The sequence below is a fragment of the Littorina saxatilis genome, linkage group LG9, assembly GCF_037325665.1.
Source record: "Littorina saxatilis isolate snail1 linkage group LG9, US_GU_Lsax_2.0, whole genome shotgun sequence".
Lineage (NCBI taxonomy): Eukaryota > Metazoa > Mollusca > Gastropoda > Littorinimorpha > Littorinidae > Littorina > Littorina saxatilis.
The window spans coordinates 51,548,985-51,569,211 of record NC_090253.1 but is presented as its reverse complement, the minus strand read 5'-3'; the positions used below and the strand labels follow the sequence as shown (position 1 = coordinate 51,569,211).

Below are 20,227 nucleotides of genomic sequence, written 5' to 3'. Positions count from 1 at the left end.
TCCGCTCCATTCAATTCATTGAGTCAATTTAGCTGTATTTTTTCAGCATCGTAGTGCTTAGCTGTGTTTTGATGTGTGTGGGTGTGTGTGTGTGTGTGTGTATATATATATATGTGTGTGTGTGTGTGTGTGTAGTTCGATTCTTAGGAAACTACTGAAACTTCACACAAACATGCTTCCGCCTTTCACACCTGTGTGACGTCATCCCACGCGGTCTACTTTCGGTTGTCGTGCACAAGCGCTTGGAAGTGTCATCTGTATGTATGTATGTATGTATGTGTGCATGTGTGTGTGTCTTGGAATTTTCCGATTTTTAGAATCTAGTAAATAAATAAAGGTAAGCAAAAATAAATAAACACAGAAAAAAAAGAAACAGAAAGAGTTAAACAAACAAAAAACACTCATGGCAATAGTGCTAGATTGTAGGGAGAAAAAACACTCACACTTTCTGTTTTATTTTCCTACCAGATTGTGTTGTTGTTGTGTTTTTTATTCCAAGATACATGACAACACGGCAACACTGTATGCATAACGGGGGTAACTGTTCCTCTAGATTGTACTGGAATAAAGTAAACATACGGTATAAACAAAGATTCCGTATGTTTACTTTCAAGATCAGTCTATGACAGTTATTAGACAGATCTAGATCAGCACTTTTCAGGGAAGGTGTACGGGTAACGTCATCAAATCTAGTTTTTACGTCAGGCGTTTGCAGTCTTGGTGGGAGTAAAACAACGTATGATTTGGAACATTGGAGACAAAAGTGAGTCGCGGGTGACGCAATATCTACACGTACACGTACACGTCTTTGCTACACGTTCGATCATCTAGAACACTGTAATCTTACACATTACATGTTCAGAGAAAACAAAACAGGAGACAACGAACGTGTGAAGACAACGGACGTGTGAAGACAACGAACGTGTGAAGACGACGAACGTGTGAAGACGACGAACGTGTAAAGACAACGAACGTGTGAAGACGACGAACGTGTGAAGACAACGGACGTGTGAAGACAACGAACGTGTGAAGACGACGAACGTGTGAAGACAACGGACGTGTGAAGACAACGAACGTGTGAAGACGACGAACGTGTGAAGACAACGAACGTGTGAAGACAACGAACGTGTGAAGACGACGAACGTGTGAAGACAACGAACGTGTGAAGACGACGAACGTGTAAAGACAACGAACGTGTCGGTACGAACAAAGCCATGCAATATTCTCAGTCTCTCATCTGTCAAAAGGAATAGTAAGATAGCATGTGGTACAATAGTTTATTCCAGAAAGATCCATTACAGTCATCTGTAGATATTGTACTTCTACACACACATGTCCTATTCTAATAGCATTACAAGTATAACAAACAAGAACATTACCCAGGAATAATGTCATTGTATCTTCATAAAGTCAGATATGCTTAGTTATTGCTGAATACGTTTCTTTGAATACGTTGATGAATATTATGTTGATTTGTTATGCTCCTCGGTATATCTACGATGGTTTCATAAAACGAGTGTATTGACATTTGAATGTTATACATTGTTAAAGGGAAAATAAAGACAGTCAAGTAGACTGTCTATTTCTTAGTAGTTCACTGCAGGAAAGTGTTTAGCTCATGAGATATAAAGGTTGCATCCCGGCTGTTGGCTTCTAGGGAAACAGGTCTCTACTGTGCGTCAAAATGTAAATGACGTCACTCTCGTCAAAGTCTGGTGTGACGACTTCCATGCACAGTAGAAATTTAGATAAATCGCCAAGATTCATCAGCCGGGAAGTACCCTATATGAATTTGAAACAGTGCATGATGCGGGAACGCGTTTTGTTTAAGTGAGCACTAACTGTATGATGATATTGTTGATACGGTGTCTATTTCTTGTCCCATGATAACAAAAATCAAGTAAGAATTTGTCTGCTTATTGCAGTTCAAAATGTATGTTTTTTTTAATGTGTCAAAGACAGAGTGTCCATATTTATGTATATATATATACATAGCACCATGACACATAGCACGACAGCTAGTACACTATTAAGCCTTTACAGTCCAAAATGTACAGGTCTTTATCGAATTGTGTATCAATCAATCAATATGAGGCTTTTGTCATCATTTTCACGAGTTTTCATTCACAAGCACCTTGGAAATAAATCTCATGTTCCCCGGGGAATAAATCCCCGGTTACCATAGTTGCAGGAAGCCCTATTACATGGATAATCAAAAGCAAACCCAATAGAAACGCTCGAGGATTCTTCGGCTCTTTTCATTGGCGTTTCCCCAGACCTAAACAGACGACACTGCTTCGCCAAGTTCCAAATACGAACTGGCAAACTGACAAATGTAAACAAAAAACAAAACTACCTCATCAAAGGTCATACATTTATGCTTTATCGCAAACAAATGAAACCTATCGATATGTTTTATCTTCTCACAAAGTCATGGAGTGCGTGTATCTCTGTTTGGAGAAACACGAACGTCAAGTTTAAGTCAAACCAATTGACCCCTGACACACAATCACTTTCTTTCTTTCTTTCTTTCTTTATTTGGTGTTTAACGTCGTTTTCAACCATTCAAGGTTATATCGCGACGGACACACATTTTGACCCGTGCACAAGACGTTGTATCGATAAACTAAGCGCAAATAAGCAAAGAACATAGCAACAAGAAATGAAAACATCTGACAAAGCCGAGCAAGCAGAATGACAAGTCTAATGAAAAACAGAGAGGCAATGAGAAACAAGATCGCGATTATCTTTCCTTCGCGGCACGACGCAAATCGTTTGTGTCCTTTGACCCAATTCGTGCAGTGCTGCACGATGCAAATCTTCTGTGACCTTTGACTCAACGTAGCTTCAATATTCGATTACTAATAATTATTTACCACTGAAAACCGAGGGGTGGAATACCGAGAGGGGCAGGGTGGTAGGGCGATGGTGAAATGTAATGAAGAGACACGTGTAGCAATAAGAGAAAACCGATTCTGCAATAACACAAACAAGAACAAAAAACCCAACACTGACCTATATGAATATTTAATCAATAATATGATCGTCTGCGTTGCAGGTGTGCAAGTGAAGGGTTGGGGGGGGGGGGGGGAGGGGAGTAACTTGATCATTAATTTGTGTGTGTCAGTGTTTGTGTTCATGGACTGATTGTGAGGGAGGGGGAGGGTGGGGTGGGGTGTGTTTCAGGTTTTGGTGTGGGTATGAAACGAGCAAAACAATACCCACAGCACAAAATCTTGGAGGCAAAACACACTCGCCGTCGCATCATTTTGTCCGCACAATATTATATGCACCAACAACCGGAAAGAAAGGTGACAATGGAAAAAGACTCATCTTTGCTTCCTGCGATTCCTTGCCCCCGACTCGAACGTCGCACGATAATCCACATAACAGATCTGTTGTGAGACTGTGCAAGCAAATCACCTCGTTTGAAATACGACAATCCCATCGCTCGAATGCAACATGTGGGCACTATCGTCTCAAAGGCGCTTACTGTTGGTTTCACACACCACTCTGTAGTCGGAACCTACAGAACTTCGCACCCTCAAACCTGACATACTTGTCTCAACATTATAAACTCAAATCACACACAGTAAGTTGCTTTCGCACGCCAGCTTTGAACAACGTGCTGGGGCCCCGAACATGCATTACAATAACAGAACTCGCGTTTCAAACCATGGCTCCCTGTGTTGATTTTTCACTTAATGTTGAACCACCAAAATGATGACAAAAACGATGTTTGATGGTTTGTTGCCAGACCAGTTTTGTTGTCGGTCCTCGGGGGGCATATCGACTTTTGTTTCATATTTATTGACCGCGGCCTTCGGCCTTGGTCAATAAATATGAAACAAAAGACGATATGCTCCCCCTCGGACCGACAAAAAAGCTGGTCTGTCAACAACCCATCAAACATCTTATAATATCGCGCGTATTCCGTGGGTACAGTTCCAGGCGCTCTGAAATGATGCCGTGTGAGATGGAATTTTATGCGGCCAGTAGATTGCAGCCATTTCTGCGCATATTTACCTTTCACGGCCTATTATAGCCAACGCAAAGAATATAAACAATAACACACACACACACACACACACACACACACACACACACTTACACTCACACACACACACACACACACACACACACACACACACACACACACACACACACACCTAATCCCCTCATTACATAATAATGGAACTTGCAGATACATGTAAACAACATTGGTTTCCGCAAAATATCAACATGTATATGTATTTGTCTTTATGTGCTAAGTCAGGCTGACTTCAATACCTGGTCATTAGATACAAGAATGAATATGGGAATAAGATTTGTGCAAGCTTAGCAAGTGTTCATACTATATACATTACAAAATGTGACCTTCCAAATTAAAGAATAACAAAAAGAAAGATATGTTGGCTGTTCCCACCGATCTGGAATATATTTTGTTGTTACTTTGTGAGGTATATTCAAAATAATGTTTTGAAAAATGGACTAAATTCATTACACAGAGGACTTTTTGTACAGTGATCAACATGAACTAGGAACAGCAAGAATTTAGATGACGAATTAAACATACTCGTTCCCAAAGCGCCAGAATATATGCAGAACCCTTAACATGTCATGTGAAACTGACAAAATGCAAAGCCAGTTTTTCAAATAAAGGAGGGGGGGGGGGGTCATGCAAACGTCTGTAGTAACCTTCCATTCTCTTAGCTTGCGTTTCTAAACAAGTGCTCTAAATTCTAAGTAAATAATTAGAAAAACCATTAGTAATATGAAGGCAGAATCCTAGTGGCAAGTTTCCTTGAGGTAATGGTACCAGCTTTTCTGGTGACAGTTACTGTAAATCGTAGAAATAGAGAGATTTAGAAGGCCGGACTACCACATTCATATGGTTGGCATTTTTGGCACGTGTCGCTAGTACAGCGGTTAAGAGGACAGAAGAATTTTGTTTCGCTGGTCGCGCCGGTTCGGAAATGTCGATCATATAATACCAGCTGCCGCACTTCTGCTGAAACGCATCAGACACTCGGGCCGCTACTCAACACATCATAAACTTTAACTGCTTCACGCATTTTTCTCGTCTCGACGGCTTTACCAGCCGACTGAAAAGTTGAATCAACCTGATGTTTGGTCCGCCAACTTGAAATGTCTTTCGTCTGCTCAGTCATTCAATTACCCAATTCAAGCCTGCTTTACGGCTTTTTAAACTTGATTTTTTTTAAACATTTCTATGATAAATCACGCCTAAAGATGTCAGAGCATACATCGATTACACAAGGTAGGCATATTTTATGACTATTCGAATATAAAACGCGACCGAAGTCACTTTCGTCAGAATGACCAATTCTACTGTGACCAGCTGGCCAACAGAAATTAGAAGAGGCAGAAGGGGAGATAGGCGGAGGGTGGTAGACTCAAACTCCCATCTTCTTATTCTTCTTTTATTTTACAGCCTGTAATCATAATACACAATAATGAGTAAAATGACCACAAAACAATACATTGATTATATTGAGTACATTGATTATATTCTTCTGCAGATATAATACATACAAAGTCAAATCAAAACAGTTAGTTGTTCAACAAAAAAATCAGAGTATCAACAGTAGTGATACTGTAGCAAATAATAAGGCATTTAACAAAGGAATGCCTCAACATAAACATAGATAAAATAGACAATAGCAGAATGCACTGCAGGCCTTCCCATAGGAATATATACATGAATCAAATGAATCATACGGTGACAACAATTAAAGTCCAATACAATATAGGCATAACATAATATAATACAATAATAACATGTGAGGAATAAGAACAAAATCCAGTGTAAACGTAATTAAAAATGGGATAACCTCACACACCTCAGGACAATTTCCTGTCGGTCACGGTCGACATCTCCTGTGTGAACAGCTCGCTCAGGCTACACCATGCTGACTGTAAACAAATACCTTGTCTACTCAGTGACTCATTCCAAAAATACAAGTACAATGTCTAATCAGAAGGGAAAAGAGTATTTATTATCATCATCGCCTGCGTGTATACCTAAACATTTTAATCGGTTCCGCCTCCTAATTGAGCGTGATAAGGAGGGGGAAGGAACGAAGGACAAGGGAAGAGGAAGGAAGGGAAGGGGGAATACTCTTGAACAATTAATCAGCTACAGCGCGGTACATTCCGAGGTACCTGTCAAGACTCTGGCGCACGCGCGCTGTGCGTTTACTGCCCGACCCTAGCAGACACAGCGGAAGGGAAAGGGGGAAAAGGAAAATAGGGCCACGCCGTGGGCGCTGTTCTCACTTATTCATTAAAAACAGAATTGTATTCATAATAGGGAAAACTCATCTAATGCAACTGATTTGGACCTTAGTGTAACTTCCATACAATTCATACAACTCGCTATCATATAATTCGACACACGTTTTTATCTAACAATCACAAGCAATAAAATAGCTATCCGTAACCTATCAGACCACTTTTCATAATAAAACAATTCTAAACAATATCTTTACACACTCAAACTAGAAAAATACAAAATATCCGTAAACAGCTATCAAACATACATTTCTTAAATCCTGATTACGTTTAATAAAGAGACTCAATAATTCTTTCAACACAAAATTCAATATTTCGCAATTATAAAACTAAAAATGCATCCAAAATACATACTTTTAAACTAACAACAAAACATCTATGCAATCTCAAATAAAATGTAAACGTACCTTCTTGTGCAGGACACAAGCCACAAATTCACCTCTGGGAACAGAGTTGGCAAAAAAAACGCCTTATGGTTTCGGAGTCAGGAAAACAAAGAAAGATATTCGCACCACAACCGAGGACATCAGGAACCAATTACCTATCCAGTTACTACGCCCAAAACATAGTCCCTTCATTCCACAGAGAAATCCCAATCTCTCTTCAAAAACAAACTATAAAAATATATGTATCAAAACATTACATGACTTATGCAGCCTATTATTCTCTTCAACCCTTATGAACAATGTGAATTTAAACAATACAATAATCATTATCAATACGCCATGCATATTCATGAGAATTTGGCCTTTTTGCTGATTCTACAAATAATGATGCCAAAGAAACCAACGACCTCTGCACGGGAAACACCCCGGCATCTACGATATCTCACGTGCCAGAACTAACTAGCGTTGACAGCGATAAGCACCGTGCGTGAGAAAAAGGATGCGAAACCCAGTACAAGAATTAGAGACAAAGAGAGAGGGAGAGAGAGAGAGAGAGAGAGAGAGAGAGAGAGAGAGAGAGAGAGAGAGAGAGAGAGAGAGAGGCAGACAGACAGACAGACAGACAGACAGACACATAATCTCATCCTGTTACAATCTCATTATTCTACTTTCAACTAATTAAAAGCTGGAGCTAAAATGATAAAAAAAACCAACAACATCCAAGTTAGCTTCCTACGCATGTCTTTGTCGCTGAGGTGACAAGGTGCTGATATAACCAAGTCAGGCTCCCTGATAGCAGCAGGCTAGGGACTTATAGTCCAGCCAGTGCATAGAAACATAGAGTAAGGGAAATAATTCGTCTGCTACAGGGAAGGGAATAAGGACACATACTCATAGCAGTACATGTACAATACAATATAAAAACGTTATAATACTAAAATGCTAGAACTACTATGCATGCAATGACAGAACAATTATATGCAGTAATAATAAATGAGTAATAAATGACACACAAATAATAATAATTATCTTTGTCATAACAAAAATGAAAAGATTATTTGTGGGGTCACACATCTCCCCAGCTTGAATTTATGGTCTCCATAAAATTATCCTGCAATGCTATGCAAAATACATGTTTGGAAACAGACACCTTGACTTTAACCCCGACAACGCATGATTACATAAAAAGCAAAGTTGACTGAATGCACCATTGTCATCCAAAACATGAGTGATATTAGGTACAGTATAAAAACAAGAAACTGACAAGGCAATGTCAACACATGAAAATGACAAGAAAACGCAAAACACAATGTGGTCAACAACCACATGTTCTGGTAGTTTCAACCGCCTCAAAAATAATAATCTGGATTTCAGCTGAAATCATAAACAGGTACAACTAACCACGCTGTGAAAACCTTCACACATACCGAGCAAATCTTCATTGGTATTTAAACCTAACATGTAGCATGGACATCTTTAAATGTACCCATGGACAAGAAAATTGAAGAAAATACTCCATCAACCATGGGTGAATCTGGTACCCATACATCTTGACAATAAGTATTTCTGAGCTTTACGCTATTGATATTTATACTGTCCATTTAAGGTTTGCAGTAAACAATCTTCAGAAATACTATGTCACTTCCACAGAACCACTATTCTGTTATTCTCAAATGACTGACAGTCAGTTACTGGATGTGTTAGACCACATTAGCAAGACAACATCCTTTCTGATAATTTGCCTAGTCAATGCAACAGCAACTGATCTGAACAACATCTGGCAACTTCTCGCTCAGCGGAGCAACACAACTTGTTAACTTACAAGACACGTCAAGTTAACAATCCTCAGAGACACACAGTCATGAAATAATCAAGCCTACTGACAACAATCAGTACTACTCCTCAGGGTTACAAAAATGAAATACAAAATAAACAATGCATCAAATCAAATAACACAAACTGAAAAAAACCCACAAAGAGTCCGGAAAGAATCAGTTCCAGGGTTTCGTCATCCCTTTTATAGTTCTGGTTGACCGACGCAAGGGCGCAGGTGCAGCAGGTCGCACAACAGGAGGTACTACAGGCGGTGGTGGGGCTGTTGCTGTTGGTCGCGCAACTGGAGGTTGCCTGACTGGAGGGGGTGGGGTCACTCTGACAGGGATCTTGGAAACGGGCTCGGATGGCAAGATGATATGCCACTCCAGATACTCTGTGGTGGTCGGCTCAGGTTCCCTATGGGCCTCAACAGTCGGTGCCTCCATAGTTCCAAGTGGTTGCACTGTGGGTCGCTCGAAGTACTGGCGGATTTCATTTCTTGTCACACGCTTGGGGTCGCTGAGCCCATCACGAGGAGCGATGAGGTATGGGCCTCCGTTCTGTCCGGGCACTTCCTTGACAACGAAAAGGCGTTCCCCCCAGAAGTCTTGGATCTTTGCTCGGGACTTGAACCGTTGACGGGTGACGACAAGATCTCCCGGGCAAAGATCGGGGGCGACAATTCCTCTGTCATGGCGCTCCTTCCTCCTCGCTGCCGCTTCCCTCTGCCGCTCCCCAGCTCTGTCATGAGCCATCTTCAACCGTTGGACGTGCCCCGCCAACCAGTCCATTCTCAATGACAGTCGAGTCATTTTCATCTGGCAACAGTTAATAGGCACGTAACTCGAGCTTTACGCTACTGGTACGAAACGGAGTCTTTTCTGACTTCTCGCTTGTCAACCACGGAACAAACATGCTTTTTACCAGAACACCACTTTCAACAGGACTTCGCCCGCGAATACAAAACATGATCGACATGAAGACTTCCCAGTCCTCAGAGACAAAAAAATCCAGTGTCTCTTAGAATCATCAATTACAATACAAAAACCAAAATAATATAGTGTTTGTCATTTACAAAACAAATACAAGCAAGTACACTGGAGTACATATTACATGAAAAATAACGGAAACAATAGTAGGTTATCATCAAATACATTTGTACTCACTCTAGACTATAAACAAAAAGAATAAAAACATTGGATCATGCAGAATACAATACATCATACAAACAAAAATGGTATTGGTTACTGAAAACAAAACAAAAAGAGAAACAACCTATCAACTCTTTCCTATCCGAGGAATCACACGTAAACTTTGCCTTCACTAACTTACTCTTTCAACCAAAAGGTTCTGAAAAGAATAACAATCTTCAGCGAAGCTAAAAAAAATATAACCGTGTTACTTTCTACTTAGCGTTCGAGGCCCTTCTACATGAAGCTAAAACTGAGAGCTTCACTTCTTCTCGGCAAAGTATTCCAGTTTATTCTCAGCGAAAACAAAATCTGAGAAAGGTCGGCTTTACTTTACTTTAAATCCTTCAAGACTTTCTTTGGCAAAAGTAAATCAAATATCAGGTCTGGAGTAAGGACTCCCGTGACAACGTCTCTCCTTTTCTTTTTGCTACGTACTTCCTGTCTAATCTCAGTCGCTCCCCCGCTATGTCATGAAACACTGGTTCACTCAGTTCAGAACAACGTGCCTAAACAAACATAACAATCTCCCTGTGCTCAAAATCATTCGAAAACAAAAGGACAAAAACAGTGGCGTAAAACACAACAAAACAACACATCCGACATTAGAGAAACCGGTGCCCTCCACAATGCAACTAGAAGCCTACCAATTGCCATTGGCAACACCTTTCCTGTACTCTACATGTCAACACAAGAAGAAAACACTACGCAGACATTGTTTTCATTTTTCATGGACTTTTTCCATTTTCTTTTGGTCAACTAAGACTACTTGGAGCTCTTTACGACATCATCCAAGTCATCAAAGTATTGCATAGTGAATCTTAAGACACAGCCACTCTTTTAACGTCCCAAGGTCTTCAAAATCATAGAACATCATTGAAGTTACGTACTATACCACTGTCAGACATACATACAGTAACCTAAAGGAAGTCAAGTTGAACAAAGCCATGTGCGTGAAATGCACAAACATCAACATGACATCCATGTCAGTGAAACAAACTCTGTCATCCACTTCAAAATGATGGACAAGCCAATCCAACCATGGAATCCTAGCTGAGCTCCGGTGCACCCCGCACATATTATACAACAAGAAGTATTTAAACAACCCTGTCATAATCATATCTCAGCTAGTCCAAAGGATTTCCTCACTTACTCCAAGTGAAACAACGACCATCATTTAAAGCAAATAACTAGAATAAGGCAAACCAACATGGACGACAGTTCGATCTTTTTTTCTGACACCATGATCTGACTTCTCCATCTTCTGTCTTGCCGTCAGATCCATCAATGCTCTGTTTAATCTATTGGCAACGTCCCTAACAGCCTCTTCAGGGCGCTGATAAGCGCTGTTAAACATTGTCAGCAGTTGGCACACAGTACGTTTGTCCCCATACACATTTTCTAAAATGCTAAAAAATGCCATCTGCGGTTTCCCTATCGAGTTTTGGGTGACAGTGAAGTTCTTCTTTGACAGAACTGGATACATGGCTCCACAAAAAGTTTATCTTGTCCTCTTCGTCATCAATAGCCTGCGCTTTATATGCAGCTAAAACTTCCTCTTTAAAGTCTCTCACTGCCACCTGTTGAGTATTTCCTGTGAACTTGCTAACTTGTCTTTCCTTTGGAACCACTATCACACGCTGACTACGTTTTAAGTCTTCTATCTCCTGTGCTAAAGTTCCAAGACTAAAAGTGACTTCTTCCTCTGAGTCAGACATGGTTAAATGATAACTGCGCTAAATACAAAATACACTAACTGACAAAATCAAGGCTATAAAATATCAACGAGACTGACAGCATTCAACAGAAAATTACAAACAGAGCACATCGGACGTCATAGCATCAACATGCCATTTCATTATCAAATACATTCAATCCTGACCGTGACCGTGACCGATGTCGTGTCGTGTGGGGCTGGTGTCGTCCCGCGTCCTGAGGCTGCTCGATCCTGTCCGGCGACGCCATTTTCTGTGACCAGCTGGCCAACAGAAATAGAAGAGGTAGAAGGGGAGATAGGCGGAGGGTGGTGAACTCAAACTCCCATCTTCTTATTCTTCTTTTATTTTACAGCCTGTAATCATAATACACAATAATGAGTAAAATGACCACAAAACAATACATTGATTATATTGAGTACATTGATTATATTCTTCTGCAGATATAATACATACAAAGTCAAATCAAAACAGTTAGTTGTTCAACAAAAAAATCAGAGTATCAACAGTAGTGATACTGTAGCAAATAATAAGGCATTTAACAAAGGAATGCCTCAACATAAACATAGATAAAATAGACAATAGCAGAATGCACTGCAGGCCTTCCCATAGGAATATATACATGAATCAAATGAATCATACGGTGACAACAATTAAAGTCCAATACAATATAGGCATAACATAATATAATACAATAATAACATGTGAGGAATAAGAACAAAATCCAGTGTAAACGTAATTAAAAATGGGATAACCTCACACACCTCAGGACAATTTCCTGTCGGTCACGGTCGACATCTCCTGTGTGAACAGCTCGCTCAGGCTACACCATGCTGACTGTAAACAAATACCTTGTCTACTCAGTGACTCATTCCAAAAATACAAGTACAATGTCTAATCAGAAGGGAAAAGAGTATTTATTATCATCATCGCCTGCGTGTATACCTAAACATTTTAATCGGTTCCGCCTCCTAATTGAGCGTGATAAGGAGGGGGAAGGAACGAAGGACAAGGGAAGAGGAAGGAAGGGAAGGGGGAATACTCTTGAACAATTAATCAGCTACAGCGCGGTACATTCCGAGGTACCTGTCAAGACTCTGGCGCACGCGCGCTGTGCGTTTACTGCCCGACCCTAGCAGACACAGCGGAAGGGAAAGGGGGAAAAGGAAAATAGGGCCACGCCGTGGGCCGGCGCTGTTCTCACTTATTCATTAAAAACAAAATTGTATTCGTAATAGGGAAAACTCATCTAATGCAACTGATTTGGACCTTAGTGTAACTTCCATACAATTCATACAACTCGCTATCATATAATTCGACACACGTTTTTATCTAACAATCACAAGCAATAAAATAGCTATCCGTAACCTATCAGACCACTTTTCATAATAAAACAATTCTAAACAATATCTTTACACACTCAAACTAGAAAAATACAAAATATCCGTAAACAGCTATCAAACATACATTTCTTAAATCCTGATTACATTTAATAAAAAGACTCAATAATTCTTTCAACACAAAATTCAATATTTCGCAATTATAAAACTAAAAATGCATCCAAAATACATACTTTTAAACTAACAACAAAACATCTATGCAATCTCAAATAAAATGTAAACGTACCTTCTTGTGCAGGACACAAGTTACAAATTCACCTCTGGGAACAGAGTTGGTAAAAAAAACGTCTTATGGTTTCGGAGTCAGGAAAACAAAGAAAGATATTCGCGCCACAAACGAGGATCTCAGGAACCAATTACCTATCCAGTTACTACGCCTAAAACATAGTCCCTTCATTCCACAGAGAAATCCCAATTTCTCTTCAAAAACAAACTATAAAAATATATGTATCAAAACATTACATGACTTATGCAGCCTATTATTCTCTTCAACCCTTATGAACAATGTGAATTTAAACAATACAATAATCATTATCAATACGCCATGCATATTCATGAGAATTTGGCCTTTTTGCTGATTCTACAAATAATGATGCCAAAGAAACCAACGACCTCTGCACGGGAAACACCCCGGCATCTACGATATCTCACGTGCCAGAACTAACTAGCGTTGACAGCGATAAGCACCGTGCGTGAGAAAAAGGATGCGAAACCCAGTACAAGAATTAGAGACAAAGAGAGAGGGAGAGAGAGAGAGAGAGAGAGAGAGAGAGAGAGAGAGAGAGAGAGAGAGAGAGAGAGAGAGAGAGAGAGAGAGAGAGAGAGAGAGAGAGGGAGGGAGGGAGACAGACAGACAGACAGACAGACAGACAGACACATAATCTCATCCTGTTACAATCTCATTATTCTACTTTCAACTAATTAAAAGCTGGAGCTAAAATGATAAAAAAAACCAACAACATCCAAGTTAGCTTCCTACGCATGTCTTTGTCGCTGAGGTGACAAGGTGCTGATATAACCAAGTCAGGCTCCCTGATAGCAGCAGGCTAGGGACTTATAGTCCAGCCAGTGCATCAAAACATAGAGTAAGGAAAATAATTCGTCTGCTACAGGGAAGGGAATAAGGACACATACTCATAGCAGTACATGTACAATACAATATAAAAACGTTATAATACTAAAATGCTAGAACTACTATGCATGCAATGACAGAACAATTATATGCAGTAATAATAAATGAGTAATAAATGACACACAAATAATAATAATTATCTTTGTCATAACAAAAATGAAAAGATTATTTGTGGGGTCACACTACGAATTTCGTTTCTCTTGGCGAAGCGAATTTCTGTTCGCAGAGATCGGAAGTCACGTGTACTTAAAAAAGGTGTGACGTTTTACAACCGAAAATGCCAACGAAACGAATGTGGTAGTGCTTCTTAATCTCTCTAATATCCTTCCTCTGTCCCCAGCGATGGTTCCTTGTCCACAGCCATGTATCAAAAGAGACGAGCGATCAACGTGGACCCTGGAAACAAACAAACAAATGTTAATTTATGTGTGATCGGGTGGAGTAGAGAAGGGGGGGGGGGGGGGGGTGCTCAGGCAGGAAGCATAGAATAGAAACGCCAAGTCAGGGGTTGTAGTAACGTGACTTTAGGCACACACAAAAAAGTCTGTTTACGGTAACCCGACCGACCCTATTTTTTTCGCGCGACCCTAGACTTTTTTTTGGCATTTGGGGAAAAAAACAAAATCTTTTGGTTTTTTTTTGCAAAATAACGTAAAAATATGGTTTTTTGGGGAAAAAAAAAAATCCCGACCTACCGACCCTATTTTTTTGGCCTATGTTACCGTAAACAGACCTATTTTTTTTTGGCCTTATTTAACTATTACCAGAAGGCAGTGTAGTGAACGCAACCCTTCCTTGCTGACATCAACACAGGTGCACACAACGAGCCCATCTACATTTGGATCAAAATCTCTTTACCCTAAATCAACTGAGCGGGCATGTGCCTCTTTTTCCTGGGGCTAACACAATACTTTTAAATCATGTTATAAAATATTACTGTGGAAGTCCAGAGCAAACAGTAATTATGATTAATTACTCAGAATTAATGACCGATTAACGATCGAAACTCAACAAAATAATGATTGCTAATCTCAACCACTTCCTGCACCAAATACAATTCACTCAATTACAAAACGAACTCCTAAACTTTCCATACATGTGTCATACTTGCCCTAAAATGAAACTTATGACGAGTTGACAAAGAAACACAGGTCGTCGAAATGACGCGCGTGACGTCACACAGCGGATACCGGTCAAACTGATGAAAACTTTGATTTAATTTAATCCTAGCATTTATTTATGCACTTTAACTCAAAAGGTGTCTCAAGGGAATTAGAAATGGAATGCACTAAGTTAGGTTTATGGAAAAGTTGCAAATAAGTATGGAGATAATAGGGGAATTCCAGACGTCACCTACTGGGCGCTAAAATTCAGATAGCGTTGAAAGTTTGGGTCGAAGATGATCGAACATTAATGCAATTTAAGGAACAACAGGGCCCTAAAAAGTACTTAAGCACGAACATACAGCAACATAATGTCTATATCCCCTCATTATTATCATCTGAAAGCAATATATGGGCTTACATTGCATAAAATAACATATTCAACTCAATCAATCTAAAAATAGATTTCATGCCGGCATAAAACATGGCCGCCGCTGAAATGTACACAAGCTGTGTAGAAGTTCGTGTCGTCTGCTATGGGGCAGCAATAGTCTGTGCACTAAACGTGTATCTACTGTTTGTGCTGCAAATGTCTTAATTGTGTTTTCTTCACGTGAACAGAAGATAAGATTCGCGTCAAGTGCATGTAATATGTATAACGTTTAAGGTTAAAGGTTAAAGAAACAAAAAAAGAAACAAAAGAAAAGAAAGAAAGAGAGAAAGAAAGAAAGAAAAGAGCTTAGCAAATAATCATCATCTACAAAATGAAACGATAATAACATGGATTGCTTGTGTGATAGCTAAAGGTAAACAATGCTGTAGTGAATGGTTGGTTTTTGCGTGGAGAGTGTGGCTCGAACAAGTAAACAAACAAACAAAGCAATAAACGAACAAACAAAAAATGACGTGGTTAATTATTTTAGATTCACTTCAGATTCCAGTATCTTCAGAACTGGATTTAAAGCTGAGGACCATAGAAATTAAATCACACAGATAAACGAAAGAGCCAAAATCAACTCTCATCAACAAAACAACAACAACAACGACAACAAAATTACAACAACAACAACAACAACAACTTACAACATTACAACTTTATACAAACACGCTCACACGTACCCAGCATCAGACATCAAGGGGCTCCATACAGATGATGGTACCACCCCTACAGGCCAGCCACAGGCGAGCGGAGACATCCACAGTGATGGCGGTGGGTTGGATCAGCCAGGGACAGCCCGGGGCCAGGTAGCGCACAAACCTCAGACACCCACCGCTCACATCCACCACGTGAATGGCGTCGTTCTCTTCGTCTGTCACCAGCAGCACGTGCTGACCGCCCAGCCTGTAGAAACACACGTCGGACGGCTGGCAGCAAGGGAGATGTGCAGGAGGGCTGTAGGTGCTGATGGCGTCCGCTCCCGGTCGTCGGTACAGTTTCACTTTGCGCCACACGTCGGGGAGCTGGGGCTCTTCCACCACCACGAAGAACTGCTCCGTGTCGTCCACGTCGAATGCACGATGGGCTCCCACGTTGATGGTGAATTCTGTTTTCTGTTCTGCCTGAAATGGTTCTGTAGTTATGACTGTGACAATGTCGACCTCTGCCTCTCCTGACAAGTCGTTGTCCAGTCTGAAGTGCGCTGTTTTCAGTGATTTGCAGTGTGTGTCAATGCAGCCTGCCCGAGGAGTTGGACGCATACTCTCTCCTTTGGCAAATCTTTTGTTTGAAACACAACCGACTCGTACATCATTTTGCTTGTATTGCCCATCCTCGCTAAAGACTTTGACGGGAGCGTCTGCTTTCAACTGGCATCGTTCATTCGACACTAACACAGCTGGCGGGTCATTATCCTCATGACTGAGAGAAAAGACCTCAATGTCAGCCTCCTGCCCACACAGGAACCGCTTCACCACCCTCACTTCAGGCGCTGCAACCTCCATCTCCATCTTGGTCACCGTGCCCATGAAGTCACGTGTCTTCTGCAGAATGACGTCACCTGTGACCTTGAAGTGGAGAACGGGACGACAGACGGCTTTCATCTTCTGTGACGTCAGCTTGGCCAACGCTTGCTCACTGCCGCGTCCTGTCTTTAACTCTTGGACAACAGAGATGACATCACTCGCTTTTCCGAAGTTCCAGGCACGTTCAACTTGTCGCTTAATTCTTAAGAGTTCTTTCAGGTTGTTTTCTTGCTGTTTCAGGATCTGGTCGATGTCATCCTCAATGTCTGTGCTGAGAGAACAAAGCGAGTCTAGGGCCACATCTCTGAACTTGTCGGCAGCGGCCACCATGACGGCGTGTCGGTCACGTATGTTTTTCTCCACTGCCGCCTTCTTGTCCAGCACGGCCTGCTGCTCTTCTCTCGTTGTCTTCAGACTTTCCCTGAGATCTTTCTCTGCTTTCTGCAGGCTAGCATTTTTAGTAAGTATTTCTTCCCGTTTCTGTTGGATGGCTGTAGGTAGGTCTTCTGTCTGGTGCTGCTCGTGTTTGGTCATCTTACAGTTGATACAGATGGCCTCTTGGCACATAACACAGTAAAACTCCAGCTCTCTCTTCTTGTGAATTGAACACATCTCCTCGTTGTTTTCTGACTGTTTCTTGATGTAAAAGTTTGCCTGCAGGGCGGCCACTCCCCCTTCAGGCAGAGAGGTGGGCTCGCGACAGGAGGGACAGGGGAAGGTACCCCCCGTGTGACGGTTAGCGACGTCAGTGATACACTGGGCACAGAACGTGTGATGGCAGAACGACAGGAACTTAGGGTCACGGTAGCTTTCCAAACACACCGCACACGCATCAGCCTCGGATTTGTTGACACCAGTAGCCATGTTATGATGTTTAAATAACTATGGTGAGGACAAGACTGTTGTTGTCGTACACTCCACAGGTGCAGAATTCTGGTCAGTGCAGGTGGAGTGAAATGGTCAGTACAAGATGGCTAGCGTCTGAAAAGGAACATCATACAACTCTGATAGGTTGGTTGTTGTTTTTACAATTTGTCAAGTTTTGAATAAATGATTTGAGATAAACAGAATGGAGACAATGGTGGTGGTGATGGTGGTGTGTGTGTGTGTGTGTGTGTTGGTGTGTGTGTGTGTGTGTGCGTGCTGGCGTGTGTGTGTGGTGGCGTGTGTGTGTGACTGTGCGTGTGTGTGTGTGACTGTGTGACTGTGTGTGTGTGCATGTGTGTGTGTGTATATGTGTGTGTGTGTGTGTGTGTGTGTGTGTGTTTTCCAGTTTGTTCGATACATGTCTGGAAGACGTCTAGCCCCGATCTTAAAGAAAGTTGAGGTCGCTCTGTGTGTGTGTGTGTGTGTGTGTGTGTTCCAGTCTGTTGGATACATATCAGGAAGAAGTCTAGCCCCGATCTTAAAGAAAGTTGAGGTCGCTCTGTGTGTGTGTGAGTGTGTTTTCCAGTTTGTTGGATACATGTCTGGAAGACGTCTAGCCCCGATCTTAAAGAAACTGAGTTGAGCTCGCTCTGTGACGACCTCATTTTTCAATCAAAATAATGGCAAGTAATCTTTGACTCCGTCCGGACTATGGGATTTTATTACAGCTGATTAATTCATGAATCGCTAACGTTCTAAAAAGTATCAACATCAAATCTCCTGGAATGGATTCAAAAAGGAGGTCATTTCTTAAATTCAAAAATATGTAGATATGCAATGTTTACTCTTCAAATATACTCAGAATCAAATAAAATCGGCTCATGCAAATCAGATACTCTGTTCGCATTCTTTGCCGAGATGGTCTCGGGTCTTTGGGTTTCAGCTAGCCAAGCCTACATGTCGTCTTGGTGATGACTGCTTTTCAGGATTGATCTTCTAGTTTCAGGCCGATAGATTATATACATGTTTTGATGTCGCTTCACGCGACATTTTTAGATAGCATACTTGTCACCATGCAATCACCTTTGCCCTCGGAGTTGTGTGTATCGGAATGTACGTGGAGGGACTGAACTGCGAAAGAAAATGATCGGCATTTTGTAAGAGTTGTAAGCCGTTTCTACAGGGGTGTTTGTGGCCTCAAATTATGTTCTTAAAGACTGAGCCAGTTGAGTCGGTATGCAGGAGTCAAATTAGTCCGGGATAAAAGTACAGTTTATCCCGCATTAAAGTCTCTAACCTCGACTCTTGCACACCAGCAATCGCCAGATCACACCACCGCAGGCATTACCACCCGTTAGTCACTGGGTAGCACACCCGACATTACTGCTCACATGGAACAGAACAGAAACTAACTGTAGTTCCGTTCATACGATCATTCATTCTTCACTTGAATATTTAACAAACCAACTGACCTGTTTGAATGAAAAACTTGAAGCAACGGTCCAGAATATAAAAGTCACGGGAAGGTGATATATTTGGTATTCTTTGAATAAAACAAACACCCGACGTGCCACACGTATCGATCGTCGCCTTCAACAGTTGTGTGACGTCATCTTACATAGTAACCTACTTTCGGTTGTGGAGTACAGGTGCTTGCAAGTGTCATATTAAGGACAGCACTTTGAGGCTAAGGAAATGAACACTTGGAGCGTTTGTGTTTTCTTCCGCTTCAGGGCCGGACTAGGCGAAGAGGAGGGGGGGGGGGGGGGGGGGTTGCCAGTGGTGGTCCAGGGGGATGTGGCCCCTGGCGGGGTCAAGGGGCAGAGTCCCTTGTGGGGGTCAGGAGGCGAAGCCCCCTGAAGCTGATGGGTAGGTCATATTCTGAGATAGGAAAATGGTCGCTCCTTGCATGAAACGGCATAAAATAAACAATAATAAAAAATGTTTTAAATAAGTGAGGTACATGTTTAGGCTAGGAGGTGGGGGGATGCGCAACCCCCATAACCCCCCCCCCCCCCCCCCCCGGTAGTCCGGCCCTGCGCTTTCTTGATTTAATACGTTTTGGCTCCATAAAAGTCACACCTTCTCTGTTATCTCTCTCAGTCTCTCTACCGTTCGATCTCTCATTCTTTCATTCTCTGGCTCTCTGTTTTTATCTCACACACACACACACACACACACGCACACAGCAAAGTCGCTGCTGATGTCGATATATCTCCAGGCTCATTTTGATAAAACCCTCTTTCTGCTTCGTATTCAAAGGCAATTGAACGTTTGCATGAGCCTGTAAGACGAATCATTGTGTGCCAAGCTGTGTGTGTGTGTGGTAACTGCACACTCGA

At 41.5% G+C, this 20,227-nt stretch overlaps 1 protein-coding gene and 2 long non-coding RNA genes across 3 annotated transcripts in view; 2 read left to right on the top strand and 1 right to left on the bottom strand.

Moving 5' to 3' along the window:
- Positions 1-20,227, top strand: part of LOC138976412 (uncharacterized) — a 556,176-nt gene that overhangs the window by 138,524 nt on the left and 397,425 nt on the right. The window lies entirely within an intron of this gene.
- The window catches only part of LOC138976411 (uncharacterized), a 151,356-nt gene that overhangs the window by 12,537 nt on the left and 118,592 nt on the right, over positions 1-20,227 (top strand). The gene's annotated exons all lie outside the window — the stretch shown is intronic.
- LOC138976381 (uncharacterized) lies at positions 14,142-19,598 on the bottom strand. The gene is made up of 3 exons (XM_070349237.1): positions 19,358-19,598; positions 16,176-17,999; positions 14,142-14,349 (listed from the first exon to the last, which is right to left on the bottom strand). The coding sequence occupies exon 2, from the start codon at positions 17,880-17,882 to the stop codon at positions 16,182-16,184; it is 1,701 nt and encodes a 566-aa protein (XP_070205338.1). The 5' UTR covers positions 17,883-17,999; positions 19,358-19,598; the 3' UTR covers positions 14,142-14,349; positions 16,176-16,181.

What these genes read in the sequence shown, in the direction of transcription:
- LOC138976381 (XM_070349237.1), bottom strand. Translation starts at nt 17,882, where the DNA reads ATGGCTACTGGTGTCAACAAATCCGAGGCTGATGCGTGTGCGGTGTGT.